The sequence below is a fragment of the Parastagonospora nodorum genome (assembly GCF_000146915.1).
Source record: "Parastagonospora nodorum SN15 chromosome Unknown scaffold_4, whole genome shotgun sequence".
NCBI lineage: Eukaryota > Fungi > Ascomycota > Dothideomycetes > Pleosporales > Phaeosphaeriaceae > Parastagonospora > Parastagonospora nodorum.
The window spans coordinates 1,536,227-1,549,861 of record NW_001884552.1 but is presented as its reverse complement, the minus strand read 5'-3'; the positions used below and the strand labels follow the sequence as shown (position 1 = coordinate 1,549,861).

General features: G+C 53.5%; 8 protein-coding genes across 8 annotated transcripts; 5 read left to right on the top strand and 3 right to left on the bottom strand.

The window, feature by feature from the left end:
* Nucleotides 1-150: 150 nt before the first annotated feature.
* On the bottom strand, nt 151-1,779 carry SNOG_03303 (hypothetical protein; the record flags this gene model as incomplete). The annotated part of the gene is made up of 2 exons (XM_001793821.1): nt 151-560; nt 606-1,779. The coding sequence occupies 2 exons, from the start codon at nt 1,777-1,779 to the stop codon at nt 151-153; spliced, it is 1,584 nt and encodes a 527-aa protein (XP_001793873.1).
* A 1,265-nt stretch (nt 1,780-3,044) lies between these two features.
* On the top strand, nt 3,045-5,214 carry SNOG_03302 (hypothetical protein; the record flags this gene model as incomplete). Its single annotated transcript, XM_001793820.1, has 2 exons — nt 3,045-4,669; nt 4,730-5,214. 2 exons carry the CDS (start codon nt 3,045-3,047, stop codon nt 4,881-4,883), a joined length of 1,779 nt encoding a protein of 592 aa, XP_001793872.1. The 3' UTR covers nt 4,884-5,214.
* A 561-nt stretch (nt 5,215-5,775) lies between these two features.
* On the top strand, nt 5,776-6,421 carry SNOG_03301 (hypothetical protein). The gene is made up of 2 exons (XM_001793819.1): nt 5,776-6,001; nt 6,063-6,421. Exons 1-2 carry the CDS (start codon nt 5,971-5,973, stop codon nt 6,203-6,205), a joined length of 174 nt encoding a protein of 57 aa, XP_001793871.1. The 5' UTR covers nt 5,776-5,970; the 3' UTR covers nt 6,206-6,421.
* Nucleotides 6,422-7,327: 906 nt separating this feature from the next.
* On the top strand, nt 7,328-8,210 carry SNOG_03300 (hypothetical protein; the record flags this gene model as incomplete). Its single annotated transcript, XM_001793818.1, has 4 exons — nt 7,328-7,408; nt 7,523-7,655; nt 7,709-8,108; nt 8,144-8,210. 4 exons carry the CDS (start codon nt 7,328-7,330, stop codon nt 8,208-8,210), a joined length of 681 nt encoding a protein of 226 aa, XP_001793870.1.
* Nucleotides 8,211-8,529: 319 nt separating this feature from the next.
* On the top strand, nt 8,530-10,026 carry SNOG_03299 (MAP kinase; the record flags this gene model as incomplete). The annotated part of the gene is made up of 4 exons (XM_001793817.1): nt 8,530-8,633; nt 8,706-8,901; nt 8,952-9,681; nt 9,735-10,026. The coding sequence occupies 4 exons, from the start codon at nt 8,530-8,532 to the stop codon at nt 9,761-9,763; spliced, it is 1,059 nt and encodes a 352-aa protein (XP_001793869.1). The 3' UTR covers nt 9,764-10,026.
* Nucleotides 10,027-10,071: 45 nt separating this feature from the next.
* On the bottom strand, nt 10,072-11,082 carry SNOG_03298 (hypothetical protein; the record flags this gene model as incomplete). The annotated part of the gene is made up of 1 exon (XM_001793816.1): nt 10,072-11,082. The coding sequence occupies one exon, from the start codon at nt 11,080-11,082 to the stop codon at nt 10,072-10,074; it is 1,011 nt and encodes a 336-aa protein (XP_001793868.1).
* Nucleotides 11,083-11,454: 372 nt separating this feature from the next.
* Nucleotides 11,455-12,270, bottom strand: SNOG_03297 (hypothetical protein; the record flags this gene model as incomplete). Its single annotated transcript, XM_001793815.1, has 3 exons — nt 11,455-11,497; nt 11,519-11,977; nt 12,032-12,270. 3 exons carry the CDS (start codon nt 12,268-12,270, stop codon nt 11,455-11,457), a joined length of 741 nt encoding a protein of 246 aa, XP_001793867.1.
* Nucleotides 12,271-12,573: 303 nt separating this feature from the next.
* Nucleotides 12,574-13,387, top strand: SNOG_03296 (hypothetical protein; the record flags this gene model as incomplete). The annotated part of the gene is made up of 2 exons (XM_001793814.1): nt 12,574-12,753; nt 12,839-13,387. The coding sequence occupies 2 exons, from the start codon at nt 12,574-12,576 to the stop codon at nt 13,385-13,387; spliced, it is 729 nt and encodes a 242-aa protein (XP_001793866.1).
* Nucleotides 13,388-13,635: the final 248 nt, after the last annotated feature.

Genomic DNA, 13,635 nt, shown 5'->3' with positions numbered 1-13,635 from the left:
CGCAAAGATCTTGCCAGCATTCGATAGTGGACATCAAGATGATTTTGACTTATACATTGAAAGCCTGATTAGGTGTGCAAGCGCCAGACACGACATGGTGTATCAGTTGCTTCTTTTCTCGAAATTATACTCCAGCTTTTCAAGTAGGTATTAGCCCACGAATTTACCACCGCAATATATACAAGCATCGCAAGCCAAGAAGAGCAGTTTCGCAAAGGTAACGGGCAATTGTCTTCTCTCTTCCTCGACCATGACATCTTCGGGCCCCTCGCGGCCAGCTTCTTTGTGGCATCCTGTTCCCATATTCTGTTCTGGGTCTTTCGGGAGAGCAGTATCTTCCGCGGGGATTCCTCCTTCAGCATCAGCTCTGTAGGTATTATCGCCGTTCGATTGAGGACCTGCGATGTCGTGCCCGATTGAACTATTCCCCTCGGTCTCCTTGCCTTGCCTCTTTGCGACCCTTGGCAACTTTTGCATCTCCTGAGCAGCCACAAATTCTTCGTTGAAGAACGGTGTACTACAGATACCACAATACTTCGTTATGCCAGGTGCTTGGATGGCTACCAGACTTAGGCCACACCTGGGAAATTGGTGTCCATTCGTACACGATGCAGTCTTGAGGTCCACGAATGGAATCGGAGCAGAACAGAAGTCGCATGCGTCCACTATGGCCTCTCTGGCGTGTAGATTTATCATCAAAGCTGTAGGCAAGGGTTGTGCAGTAGTAATCGAGATTGGTCCATCTTGCTCCTCGACGGCGCCTGGAGCACGACGTTCCGCCGGCTGTGTGGGTGTGATTTCGTGCTCTATGAGCTTCTGTACGAGCTTGATCATCTGTCGGTGGTGGTCGCGAATCTCGGTGCTGAATGCTGTTTCGGCAAGAGTATCGGAGAGGACTTGCAGATTCGTGGCGAGTCGATAAGCGATCAGCATCCTCTGGAGGTCCTCATTGTTGCCACTATTGCATGCTTGAGATGCAAGAACTACATAGCGATCTCTGAGCGTCCGTGGGTCAAAGAAGCTAATGAGCTTGACATATCGTAGTAATTCTGCAACTTTGATCCCAGAGTCGACTGAGATAGAGGCATCAACGCTGTCGCCCTTGTTCTCAATAGGGCCATACGCTTGCAGAAGCTTATCGGCAATTTCTTCAACGAAGGCGGGCATCTGGTTACTGTCTTCAACCGTATTGCCCACGAGTTTCTTGAGAGTGAGAAGGACGCCCTCGGCATTTACGTTATAAGCTGGGAAGCCTTCGCGCAATTGTCGGTATTGTTGAAGAGCAGTCACGGCTACTGTGCCACGACGATCAGCCGGCGATCCATACTCTATCATGTCTGACGGATGTACACTGTGACAAGTCGCAACGAAATCTCCTAATGGCGAGATGGCCAAGCCCCATACCTTCATCTTGACGTTGCCCTTCAGATCATTCTTGGCACTAAAGAGTGAGGCGCTGTTCTCTAGTTGATCGCGCCAGCTTGGGCAGCCAGCTGACACAAGAGTACCGGGGAATGAATCGAGTACAGCAGTTGGATCTTGGATCGTCGACAAAATGGAGCTGACATGTAGACGAGGCGTGGAATTCCGATCCACCTCCCAGACCGCACCAGACACCTGATCCCAGCGCCCGTCTAGATCGTGGGAGGCTTGCTCAATGATTGAAGCATCTTGGGTCGAAATTGTAAGACAGATCAAACCAGTGGATGTGAACAGTGCGACTGTAAGGATGTTCTCATTGATTTTTGGGCCCCACTTCATGGGGCCATTGTAACGCATCTCGATATTTGGATACACAACTTCATCTCCTAGTCCTACGCTATCGTGCATGTAGGTGACTATCCTGGCCCGCACATCCTCGTTGGTGGCATAAAGCAGGATGGCGTGATGACAGTCCCCTCGCGTAATCCAAGGACTCCACGACACATGCGAGATTTGTCTCTGTTGTTTCATCCTATCGGCAAAAGACGAGGGAGCCGGAAAGATGCTGTCAGAGTTGGGAACTACCGACACGTGGGTCAGAACTTCAGCATGCCAGTTGGGGTCTGCGGCGTAACTGGTAGTAGAGGAATTGATGGCTACGAGAGCAAGGTGGTTGTCGTCATTGCAGACTGCTATGATGTGCTGACCGTATGATAGCCGGGACCCGAGGGTGCTAGAGGTGTGCGAGTTGGGCAGAGCAGGTGCCCATGTAAAGGCTCGAACGCGAGTCCGCAACCGCATGCGCTCATTGAAGGTCGCTGCAACATGACTAACTTCTTCTCTGGCATGACCCATGAAGTACTCGGCAAGCGCATTGTTGACGATGAGCCTTCGATCCCAGCTTGACGCCTCCTCAAGCTTGCCCTCCGCTGACCATATCGACAGGACCAGATTTGCTGTGAGGGCAGCAAGAGCACATCTCCGATGCTTCGCTAGGCCGGGGGGTGACCAAGATATGGCGGTGGGAGCACTAGATGAGATTTCTTCACCTAGAGAATAATTCGCCAAAGGCGCAGGGCGTTTGATGGGCAATTCCTCGTTGGTAAACCATGGGACCTGTAAGGGGATGTGCTGCCATTGTGCAAATTCTTGATCTCTATCATATGAGATTGTGTTTGGAAACTAGCGTCTGATCAGTGTCAATATAGGAATTCTCACTGTTGAAACCCCCACCAGTAACTCGACTCGTTCGTCGGAAGCGAGCGCGATGATACCATCTTGGGACCAATCCAGCGCGTCAATGCACGACGGCCAGCACCTGAGCTCCGTCACGTCTGACATTGTCACCTAGACAATGTCAATGTCGATTTCTCTGTAATATTTCTGACCATTCCGGGCGTGGACAATGAAATATAGCGTTCTGATTCGAACTGAAAATGGCCTTCCAGAATCTGTGTTGTTGCAGCGAGTGGAACAGCATGCCGAGGCCGAGGCTAGTGGAGATACATTCTGCCCTAGACCCACATGAGTCTAGCCCACTCTTATCGATAGTGCAGGTACTGACGAAGAAAAAGTCCGTCGCGACTGTGCACCACAGCTCGTTCACCAGAACTCCCGCGACAATGGGAAAACGACCTATCGAAGATGACGCAGTTGCGTCTTCTGAGCTTTCACGCAAGAAGAGCAAGAAAGAGAAGAGTGGGAAATCAAAAAAGTCTGTGATAGGTGAAGGCGCCGACACAAATGGCCATGCGCCAGCGGCAGAAACGACTGTAGACGGGTCTGAGAACGAAGCGCTTTCCAAGGCAGAGCGCAAAGCAGCGAAGAAAGCCAAAAAAGAAGCAAAGGAAGCGAGCAAGGCTGGCAAAGCCGATGCGCCGACTGTGGAAAACGACGAAGAAGCTGCAAAGGCCGCAAGGAAAGCTGCTCGCAAGGCAGAGAAGAAGAAGCTCAAGGAGGCGGAGAAGACAGCGAGCTCTGCACCAACAGAGGCTTCGTCTGTTCCCGCGCAGACCCTGTCAAGTTCCAATGCAGGCTCCTATACCGAGCATACCGAGTTGGCGCAGCTCCCCCAATCGGAAATTGACGCCTTCTTGACGAAGAACACCATGACCATCGAAGACCCAAAGCCCGCCGCGCGCAAACTCCGGCCCATCGTCAACTTCAAGTACCTTCCTGTGACCGACGAATCACAGCGAGCGCCCTTTGCGGGCTTCACTGCCCCCACGCCTATACAAGCAGCAACATGGCCTTTCTTGCTCTCTGGCAGGGACATGGTCGGTGTGGCGGAGACGGGATCTGGCAAGACGCTCGCCTTCGGTGTGCCATGCGTGCGGGCCATCCTGTCCTTGCCCAAGGACAAGCGCAAGGGAATCAAGGCGGTTATTGTGTCCCCAACACGCGAACTGGCTGTGCAGATTTACGATCAGCTAGTAGCACTGGCCCATCCTGCTGGGCTTTCGGTTGTTTGCGTGTACGGCGGTGTGCCCAAGGATCCGCAAGTCGCTGCTTGCCGGAAGGCGCACATTGTCGTAGCTACACCTGGTCGCTTGAACGACTTAATTGGCGATGGCTCAGCAGACCTCAGCAATGCCGACTACGTGGTTCTCGACGAAGCAGACCGTATGCTTGACAAAGGTTTTGAGGAGCCCATTCGTCAAATTATCTCGCAGACGCCCAAGAAGCGCCAGACTCTCATGTTCACAGCGACCTGGCCGCCCTCGGTGCGCGATCTCGCGTCTACCTTCATGGTCTCGCCAGTGCGAATCACCATAGGAGATAATCAGTCTGGCGAGCTGCGCGCTAATGTGCGAATCAAGCAACTCGTCGAAGTTCTTGACCCGCACGCGAAAGAACAACGCCTCCTTCAGCTCTTGAAGCAATACCAGTCTGGGAAGAACAAGGATGACCGTATCCTTGTGTTCTGTCTGTACAAGAAGGAGGCCATGCGTATCGAAAACTTCATCCGTATGAAGGGCTTCCGCGTAGGCGGCATCCACGGTGATCTCAGTCAAGAGAAGCGCAGTGCCTCGCTTGCGGCTTTCAAGGAAGGCCAAGTTCCGCTGCTCGTAGCTACGGATGTCGCCGCACGAGGCCTCGATATTCCCGCCGTGAAGCTCGTTATCAATGTCACCTTCCCGTTGACTGCCGAGGATTACGTGCATAGGATTGGTCGGACGGGTCGTGCAGGTAAAGAGGGTCTGGCCATCACATTCTTCACGGAGCATGATAAGGGACTCTCAGGGTCGTAAGTGTTTCCCTCAGTTCTGTGCTCATTCCACGGCAATCTTGCTAATATTCGTGATAGTCTGATTAATGTCCTTAAAGCTGCCAACCAGGAGGTTCCTGAGGAATTGCTCAAGTTTGGCACCACCGTCAAGAAGAAGGAGCACGGTGCTTATGGTGCATTTTACAAAGATGTTGATAATACGAAGGCGGCGACCAAGATTACATTTGACTAAGCCATCTGTCAATTGGACTCGTCATTGCGGACTTTGGCATTATTACCTTGCTATATAGTAGGTCGGCGAGCTCGCCTGCAGCGTCTGCGGTGATCTGTGACAATATGACATACATAGCGAAGGCGTTCCGGCGTTGGGCTCAAAAGTCAAGACACACATAGATCGCGGCAACCAACAAACTTACGTCTTTGCCACAGAACGCCCAAGGAGCGGTCCGCAGTGTCAAGGATCTTTTTGTTTTCGTTATACAGTAGTGATTTTGTTCCCGAAGGCTGAGATCAATGTACATGAAGTTTTATCTTGCTTCCGACAATGCATTGTATCTGACAGACTGTGCCCATCGAAACGGCGAAATAGTGTGCTGATCGTCTCACGCAAGCTGACTATCTTAGCCACCAAGGGAATTCCAAATTCCATGACGAACCCACGTGCGCACGCGCGGATAATCTACATGCGCTTGAGACACACCATGTTTGCAACTATCATCTCCACTCACACCGCGTAGTCCCACGAAGCTTAAAGAGCTCGGCGACTTTAAGGCGGCCCTTCTACGCTGAAGCCCACTAACGCCATGCCCAAAAGTATCTACCCACCGTGCGGATGCCGTCACCCTTGTCCCGGACTACAGGTTCGAGTATGCGCCTTTCCCGCTGCCAAGCTGCGAGGATGCAGGTGGACGCGGGACTAGAGACATGGATGAAGGATTGTGATTGGTTTGTCCGTTTGTCCGAACTAGGTCGGCGACGTTCGTTCGGCGACGTCGTGAGGAAGGGAGATGCCGCGGGGAGGTGGATGGAGGCGGACACGCACGTTGGGCTCGAAGTAAGATTTCTAGAGGATACGACGGAGGGGGGACATATAAATACGCTTCTGCTCGTGGAGAAAAGTTTGGGACACTACTTTTTTGACATTTGCACACAAGTCCGCGAGCAAGCTTCGGTGCCTTGGGCTAGAAGGAACATAGTCATTCTTTGTATCTATACAACACAGCATTCCCATCACGCCACTTCACAACTTCCGTCATTGTGCTGTATCACAAGCTCGCACACTATCCTATTATCAGCCCCGGCGTGAACGACTTCGAAAAATGTGCAAGAAGGCTGCCTGTGACTCGTGCCGTAAGTCCATCCATCGGCTCATTTAATGCTTCCAACCCATCCAATTACTGACCTATATCAGACAAGACCACTTGGTGGGGTTGTGGCAAGCATGTCGCCGGTGTCATGTCGAACGTTCCGTCAGAACAATGGTGTACATGTGGACCGCGGATCGAACAAGAAGGACACAAATACCCACCGATGGGCACGCTGTCATCGGCGTGACTTCCAGACGTCATGCGGGGTCGGCCGAAGCAGGGGTAATATACATGCACGGAGAAGGAGCTGTGGCCCTTGATCAAGGGAGGGAGATGTGTAGTGCAGACATGTACTAGTTGCTGCGAAGGCTATGGGCTTGTGGAAGTTCTTTAAGCGTAACGAATTGCACGATAATGACCAGATTGCATAGTAGAAACAACATAGCGAGTGCGTTGCATCTTGGTCTTGGTCCAGTCCGTCGTGCTTATCGGACTGGCGCAGTCACACCGAGTACAACGTGTTGCGAAGCGGAGAGTGTGTGGCGAAACGTTACCTGCACATCCAGGCCTCTGATGTGGCCATCGTATTCTTGCGGGTCTTTGTGGTTCGTTCCGGTGCCTTGGATCTCGGAGCTCCGGCATTGGGACCGGAAACTGTGTGGAGGATGTGGACGGAAGTATGAATTTCTAGAAGCTTGCCGGATTGCGGATCCACTCCAGCGCGCTGCCTGGTGGGTGAAACGCTTCTAGAAGTCTCAGGCACCGTGACAAGGCTAGTGAGGACGGTGGTGTTAGATGACAGGGACAAGATTTGAGCTGGCTGCGTGATGTCTTGTGCTGAAGCAGCAGAGAAGCGTAGTTTGTAGGATGGTTGTGATGCGTTGAGATGAAGGAACGCGGTAACGCTTAGCATAGCCAATAGTCGAAGGAGGCCTTACCCGCAAGGTGGTGTAGGATGTCGGCCGCAGAGTCGGCCCACTAAGTATAGGTGTTGCAAAGATGTAACCTGCCCCTGGCGGTTTCAGTCACTACCGTATAAGGTTTACCTTGGGCTACAGTAGCGTGGGATATGAGACTGAGCGGCCTAGCGAGTATCTGACGGCGCGGGGAGGTGCCAGATGACAGGGATGTCGAATGAGGATGGCCGAAGCTGGGTTGCAATGGCGAGAGAAGGGAGCAAGCAAGAGGGCGGTCGAGAAGGAAAGCCGGTCGGATTATCCACCAGGCTTCAGGCAAGACAAGCCAAACACGTCCATGGGTTTGAGATAGGTCTGGTGCATATAGCAGAAATCACAGGAGAGCTGCACAGCGAGTCACCACAGAGTCACACCAATGGGGGCGCGGCAGAGCTCTCGACCTGAGCCAGGCCATGGTTCCGGCGGCTAGGGCGATGCGGACACCAAACGAGGGCTGCGTCTGCGGCAGAGTGGGCATGGTGGTGGTGGTGATGGTGCGGTGGTATTGGTATATCTGCGCGCCATAAGTCCTCTGCTGCTCTGTTCCTGGAATCCATTTTCTTGTTGCTGCATTGTCGTTTGTCGTGTTGTGCTACATTGTCACGCAGCCGCTGTTGATTGAAGTGACCGAATTGACCCCGCCATCCATCCCGCCTGCGACTGGCGCCCGAGCAGCAACAGACCCGATCGCACCTGCCTCGCATCCACGCGACAGCGCCAGAAGGAAAGAGCACCCCGCCAGTGAGTGAATGTCCCGTCCACGTGCAGGCCCCGTTCCTTGGATGCGCACAGAGCATTCACACTCGACATTCGTATTCCGAGAGCTGACTGGGATAACCCAACGCAGACACAGCAGACACAGCAGACCCTGACGAACGAAGACGAACGAAGACGAACGAAGACGAACGCAGACGAACCCTGCCCCTCGTTCGGCTCCACCCTATCCCTACAGCCGTCACCGCCACGCCTCCTCGTCGTCCAGCGCGAGTGTCTTGACGACGCCAACCAACAACTACCCCGCCAGCTTCACGTCTGCCCTCTTCGACAGCGCGACCCTCGACGGCACATCCCGTCTTCCACACGCCGTGCGCGCAGCTCATCGCCGAGGTACAGGGATCCCAGCGATCGCACCGTGCGTGCACACTTGCAACGGCGACTAGAACAAGACCGACGAGCAGTTGATCCGAGCCATTGGTACGTGAACAATCCTCTTGCAATACGCTCTGCAGTGCGCCTGGTGGCCGTCTGTGGAAGCGTCTTTCTTTGTCGTCTGGCAGCACGGCCGTCCTCCATTGACGGCCAGCGCGCGATCCGCCGCCCTGCAGCTCAAAGGAGCGTGGGGCCATGCCCAGTGTCATAACGTCCTACTGTTTCACCATGACCTCTACCAAACCTGGCTGGAAGCGCCGAGACACATGTTCTCTTCTGCAAACACTCTCTTCCATCCGCGCAACTCTTTACTGACGAGTGCCGTGTCCAGTCTCCCAGCCTGGCCATTGAGATTTGACCTCATAGTCGACCCCCACCACACGCCGCCCGCTCCCCGCACCCACGCGCTTGCTCCACGGCCGCTTTGCAACAGCGCACAGCGCTTCCCCATACACCACCCGCAAACATGCCGCCCGCAGGAAGCGGTAGCTCCCGGAAGATTTCCTTCAACGTGTCGGAGCAGTACGACATCCAGGATGTAGTCGGTGAAGGCGCCTACGGAGTCGTCTGGTGAGTTCTCTCTCTCTCTCACACACACACTCGCCAATGCGAGCATGGGAGCAAGCGCTGACCAAGGAACAGCTCCGCGCTGCACAAGCCGTCGGGCCAGAAGGTTGCCATCAAGAAGATCACGCCTTTCGACCATTCCATGTTCTGTCTGCGAACGCTCCGAGAGATGAAGCTCCTGAGATATTTCAACCACGAGAACATCATCTCCATTCTCGACATCCAGAAGCCGCGCAACTACGAGACATTCACCGAGGTTTACCTCATTCAGGTACGAAGAAGCCGCCCCTCAGCGCCGACGATAACTAACAAAGCTGCTAGGAACTCATGGAGACTGACATGCATCGCGTGATCCGCACTCAAGAACTCTCCGACGACCATTGCCAGTACTTCATCTACCAGACTCTTCGCGCGTTGAAGGCCATGCACTCCGCCAACGTCCTCCACCGAGATCTCAAGCCTTCCAATTTGCTGTTGAACGCCAACTGCGATCTCAAGGTCTGCGATTTCGGTCTTGCCCGATCGGCCGCCTCGACAGAGGACAACTCGGGTTTCATGACAGAATACGTCGCCACGCGTTGGTACCGTGCGCCCGAAATCATGCTTACCTTCAAAGAATACACCAAGGCCATCGATGTATGGAGTGTCGGATGCATTCTGGCTGAGATGCTGAGCGGCAAGCCTTTGTTCCCTGGAAAGGACTACCATCACCAGTTGACGCTCATTCTCGACGTGCTCGGCACGCCTACAATGGAGGATTACTACGGCATCAAGTCGCGCCGCGCTCGTGAGTACATCCGATCGCTGCCATTCAAGAAGAAGATCCCATGGAAGGCCATGTTCCCCAAGACGAACGATTTGGCTTTGGACCTTTTGGAGCGTCTACTTGCTTTCAACCCTGTCAAGCGTATTACAGTCGAGGAGGCATTGAAGCACCCATACCTCGAGCCATACCATGACCCCGATGACGAGCCGACTGCCGACCCGATTCCAGAGGAGTTCTTCGACTTCGATAAGAACAAGGACAACCTGACCAAGGAGCAACTGAAGCGTAAGTGCCTCATTCCCCAACTCTTTCCTGTGTTCCGTACTAATATGCCACAGTTCTCATCTACCAGGAGATCATGCGATAAGCTTTTCGATTCTCACCTGTGCGATATATACGAATGATACCACTGTGCTTGGTTATATTGTCCTGTTCTGACGCCATACGATCGCCATATGGGCGAGGTTTTCAATCAAGTTGTCAAGCTACATTAGCCACTGACGACCAGTATATGGGAACACATGGACGGAAAGAGAAGCATGACCCGGAGATCTGGTCTCCACATCATGGACCTTATAAAATCAAAGTACCGATTAGGAATGCATTGCTTCTTTTGTGCCCTCTGCAGTATGTCTCGTTGGTTCACTACTGTCGCACTACATTCGGCTGGCCCAATCATGTCGACCCACGGCCCTCGGAAACTTGTACCTGATGGTGGGGTCCTCTACCTTTGTTTCCCACATTCGACCTGATGTCTGTGAACCCATCTTGCCTAATCGCTCCGCTACATACACTCCCTTCTGCAATAACGTCTTTGTCGATTTCCTCGTCTATGTCATCGATTCTGTCGATTGCGACGGATGGCCTCGTCCAATCATACCCACTCCTGTCCGTCACTGACTTTTTTCTCTTCCAATCAGCCTCGCTCTTTCTCCTTTTACCATCACTAATGTCCATCTCATGGGGCTCAGGAATTGGCTCGAGGACCGAAAACCTGCGATCCGCATGTGTAGTCGAACCTCTTCGCGCAACATCCGCCCACCACGACTTGTCCGCTTGTCTTTGCAGCGAATCAAGGAGCGGTGCGGGCACGGACGCGATGCTAGACGTGCGCCGGTGAGAGGACTTGCGTCGAGTTTGACTGCGGGGAGATGGTGATCGAGACCTTGGCCCTCCGTGGGGGTCATTTGAGGTTGTATCAACGCTTCCGACTCTAGTCGATACTGATCCCCGTGACGAAGAGCTCCAACTCCCCTTCTTTCCACTTCCCTTGTGCTCGCCACTCACACTTCCCTGTAGTGTCGACGAATCAGAGTCATGCCTCACAGCTCGACTCCACATTCTCTCCATGCGGAAGCTCGGAGTCGGTGCTCGTCCTCTAGTACCGTAGGATCGTAAAGTAGGGATGCTGGACCGTCGCCGCTGCTGCTGCTGCTGCTGCTCCAGGTCTTGCTCTCGTCGGTATTGGAGACGGAGGTAAACGTAGTATCCAATTGCGAGGAGAATGAGAGTGAGGATAACGCCCAGGGCGATGGCGGAGTCGCGATCGATGTGGGAGATACCGTGTTGTACGACCGGGGCTTCGACTTGGCTGACACTTGCGGTGACGGCAGATGTGTATGGCGACGTGTGATGATGCTTGTCCTCGATTTTGGTGGAATAGGCTGTATGAGTTGGGGCTGTCATCGTGGGCAGTGCTATGTGATGAGCGTGTAGGCATGTGAGAGCGTGTCAATTATGCAAGGACACAGGACAGGCTTCTTTTGATAGCTCTGATGGGTCAATTGGCACCGTGATATCACCTCACGTGCTGGGTATGCAATGTTGCCGCAGCAGATATTTGCGCTCTGGGCCCGATGGTTGGTGTGCCAGACTTTGCGTGAGGGGTTGTTCATAGACACATCCAGATGCATGCAACAACAAGTATAGTCTCGCATGGGTTCTTCGATTAGTGGAGATTCTCCAAATGGTCGTTGTACGCCGCCCAATGCAATTGCGTTGATTTCGTTTATCGTACAGAGTGGTGTCTTGGCCAGGCGTGAAATCATGACAACATTCTCAGCCGTCTGTATCGTACATGGTGTAGCGCTTCTCTTGCTCGCTGTCGCGCATTCTAGCTCACGGATCGCAGCGCCCGTCCTTCCATCCTGTCCTCCATCGCTCTTCCCACTTCGTGCAGTCAAAAGTATCTTTGCCCAACTTCTGGTTCACCGCATTATGTGCTTCACACATCCATGTGCCAAACTCGCTTCTGCTAGAAACTCTCGGTGTATTCTTGGTCATCCAGCTCTGGAAGTCCTCTGCGCAGACCCAGCATGGGTAGAGCTTGCCGAATGTAGAGAGAAAAGACTTGGTCTCGGACTGTAGTTGCTGCGAGGGTTGCGTGGGGTAGGTAGCGGTGATGCTGTGTAGAAGTGTCCACGAGCTGCGCCCGAGAGCCTCGACATCAGGAGGGCAGTCTGATGGGAGCGCTGGAGCTGCGGCGGCGGCGGCTGTGGTGGTATCTGTGGGCTTCGCAGCCTTCTTAGGCTTGTTGCCTGTCATGGCGAACCAGGACGCGACATCGGTACATGTGCGGCATCTGCATATATATTTGAGCCCAGCGCAAGTTGGCCTCGAAAAGGTTGAGACTTACGGTTTGCCATCGGGACCGAGCACAACGCCCTTGGGCAGCTTCTTGGGGGCAGCCTGCTCCGTGTCTTGCTTCTCGCCTGTTTCTACAGGATCCTGTGCCATGTTGCCTCCGGCGTCTTGCTGCGTTGTGTTTGTGACATGGTGGGCGCAGACGTAAGTAACTATTTCAAAGCTCGCGGACGAGGGTTCCGTCCGTGCAGAGCCTCGGGCAGAGGGCGGCTGGGATGTTCCTTGCAGCATCGCGTCGTCGATCACAAACGCCATCCATCACTTCTTTCTCCAGTGCCAGAACATGTCTTCGTTACAGTCTTGGCTGTTCAGCTGCCTTTTTTAGACCCAATGCACATCGTTTCCAGTTCTTCGTTTGCCACTGTTCTGTTCAAAAGTGCCACTTCTTGAAACATAACTTCAAAAGCATCCCGTCATACGTTATGGATAGCCCGATAGTAGCTACCATTCTTGGGATTTTGGGCGCAGTCTGTTGGACGGTACAGGTATATACGAGCCATGTGCCGTCAAATAAGGCCCGTCAAATGTTAACAGATGTCGCAGCTGATTCCCCAGATTGTCATCAACTACCGCCGCCACAATGCCACTGGCCTTCAGCCTACCATGATGATGCTGTGGGCATGGGCTGGTGTGCCGCTGGGCGTATACAACATCGCCGAAGAGTTCAACGTCGCCCTGAGGATACAGCCACAGATCCTCACCTTGCTGAGTCTGGTAACGTGGATCCAGTGCTTCTACTATGAACGCGTATTTATTCACTTGAAATATACAGGATAGAGTATAAGGCTGAACGTGACAGAAATGGACCTTGCTGCGCGCCCTTGCAGTTGTTATTCCCATTACGTTTCTCATGGGCTCAGTGCAAGCCGGGCTCATCGTCGGTGTCCGTCAAGCGAAGAAAAAAGATATTGAATGGCCTGCTACTCTCATGGCGGTTGCGTCCGCTGTGTTGTTAGCAGCTGGAGTACTGAGGCACTACCTTGACGTCTACATTCATCGTACCGTCCGTGGTATCTCGTTCATTTTTGTTGGCATTGATGCGCTCGGCGACGTCTTCTCTTTGGTCTCTGTCGTCTTCCAGTCTACAGTGGACATAGCTGGCGTGGCCATCTATGCCACGGAGCTCGTCCTATGGATTGGCATTTTCATGTGTGGTGCCTACTATAATCTCGGTCCATGGGTCAGACTTCAGCGCGTGGACGCAGAGCATGGTGTGACTGCAGCAACAGAGACAAGGGAAGGAGAGTCTGCGTCTGCTGCTGGCATATCACTTCACGATCTCCCTTCAAGCACCTCGGTGTTTAGAACGCCGTCAGGGGAGGTCACGCGACGCGGCGCGTCCACTTGATTGAAGTGAGCAGCGCAAGTATCCTTCAATGTCCATTGGCCCCGCGCCGCGTGTTGTTGTTGATTGCCAAACAGTCGGCGATCGTGTCGTGGCTGTTGCTCTGCGCGCGCAACCCGTTTGTAGCTGACCGCCTTTGCTCCACGCCATCTTCATCTTCCGCTGCTGCTCTTTCCGGCTGCTCAGCGTCACCCGATCGCTGCTCCCTTAGTCTACAACTTCGGCAGGCGCACCACCGCTTTCTCCACGTT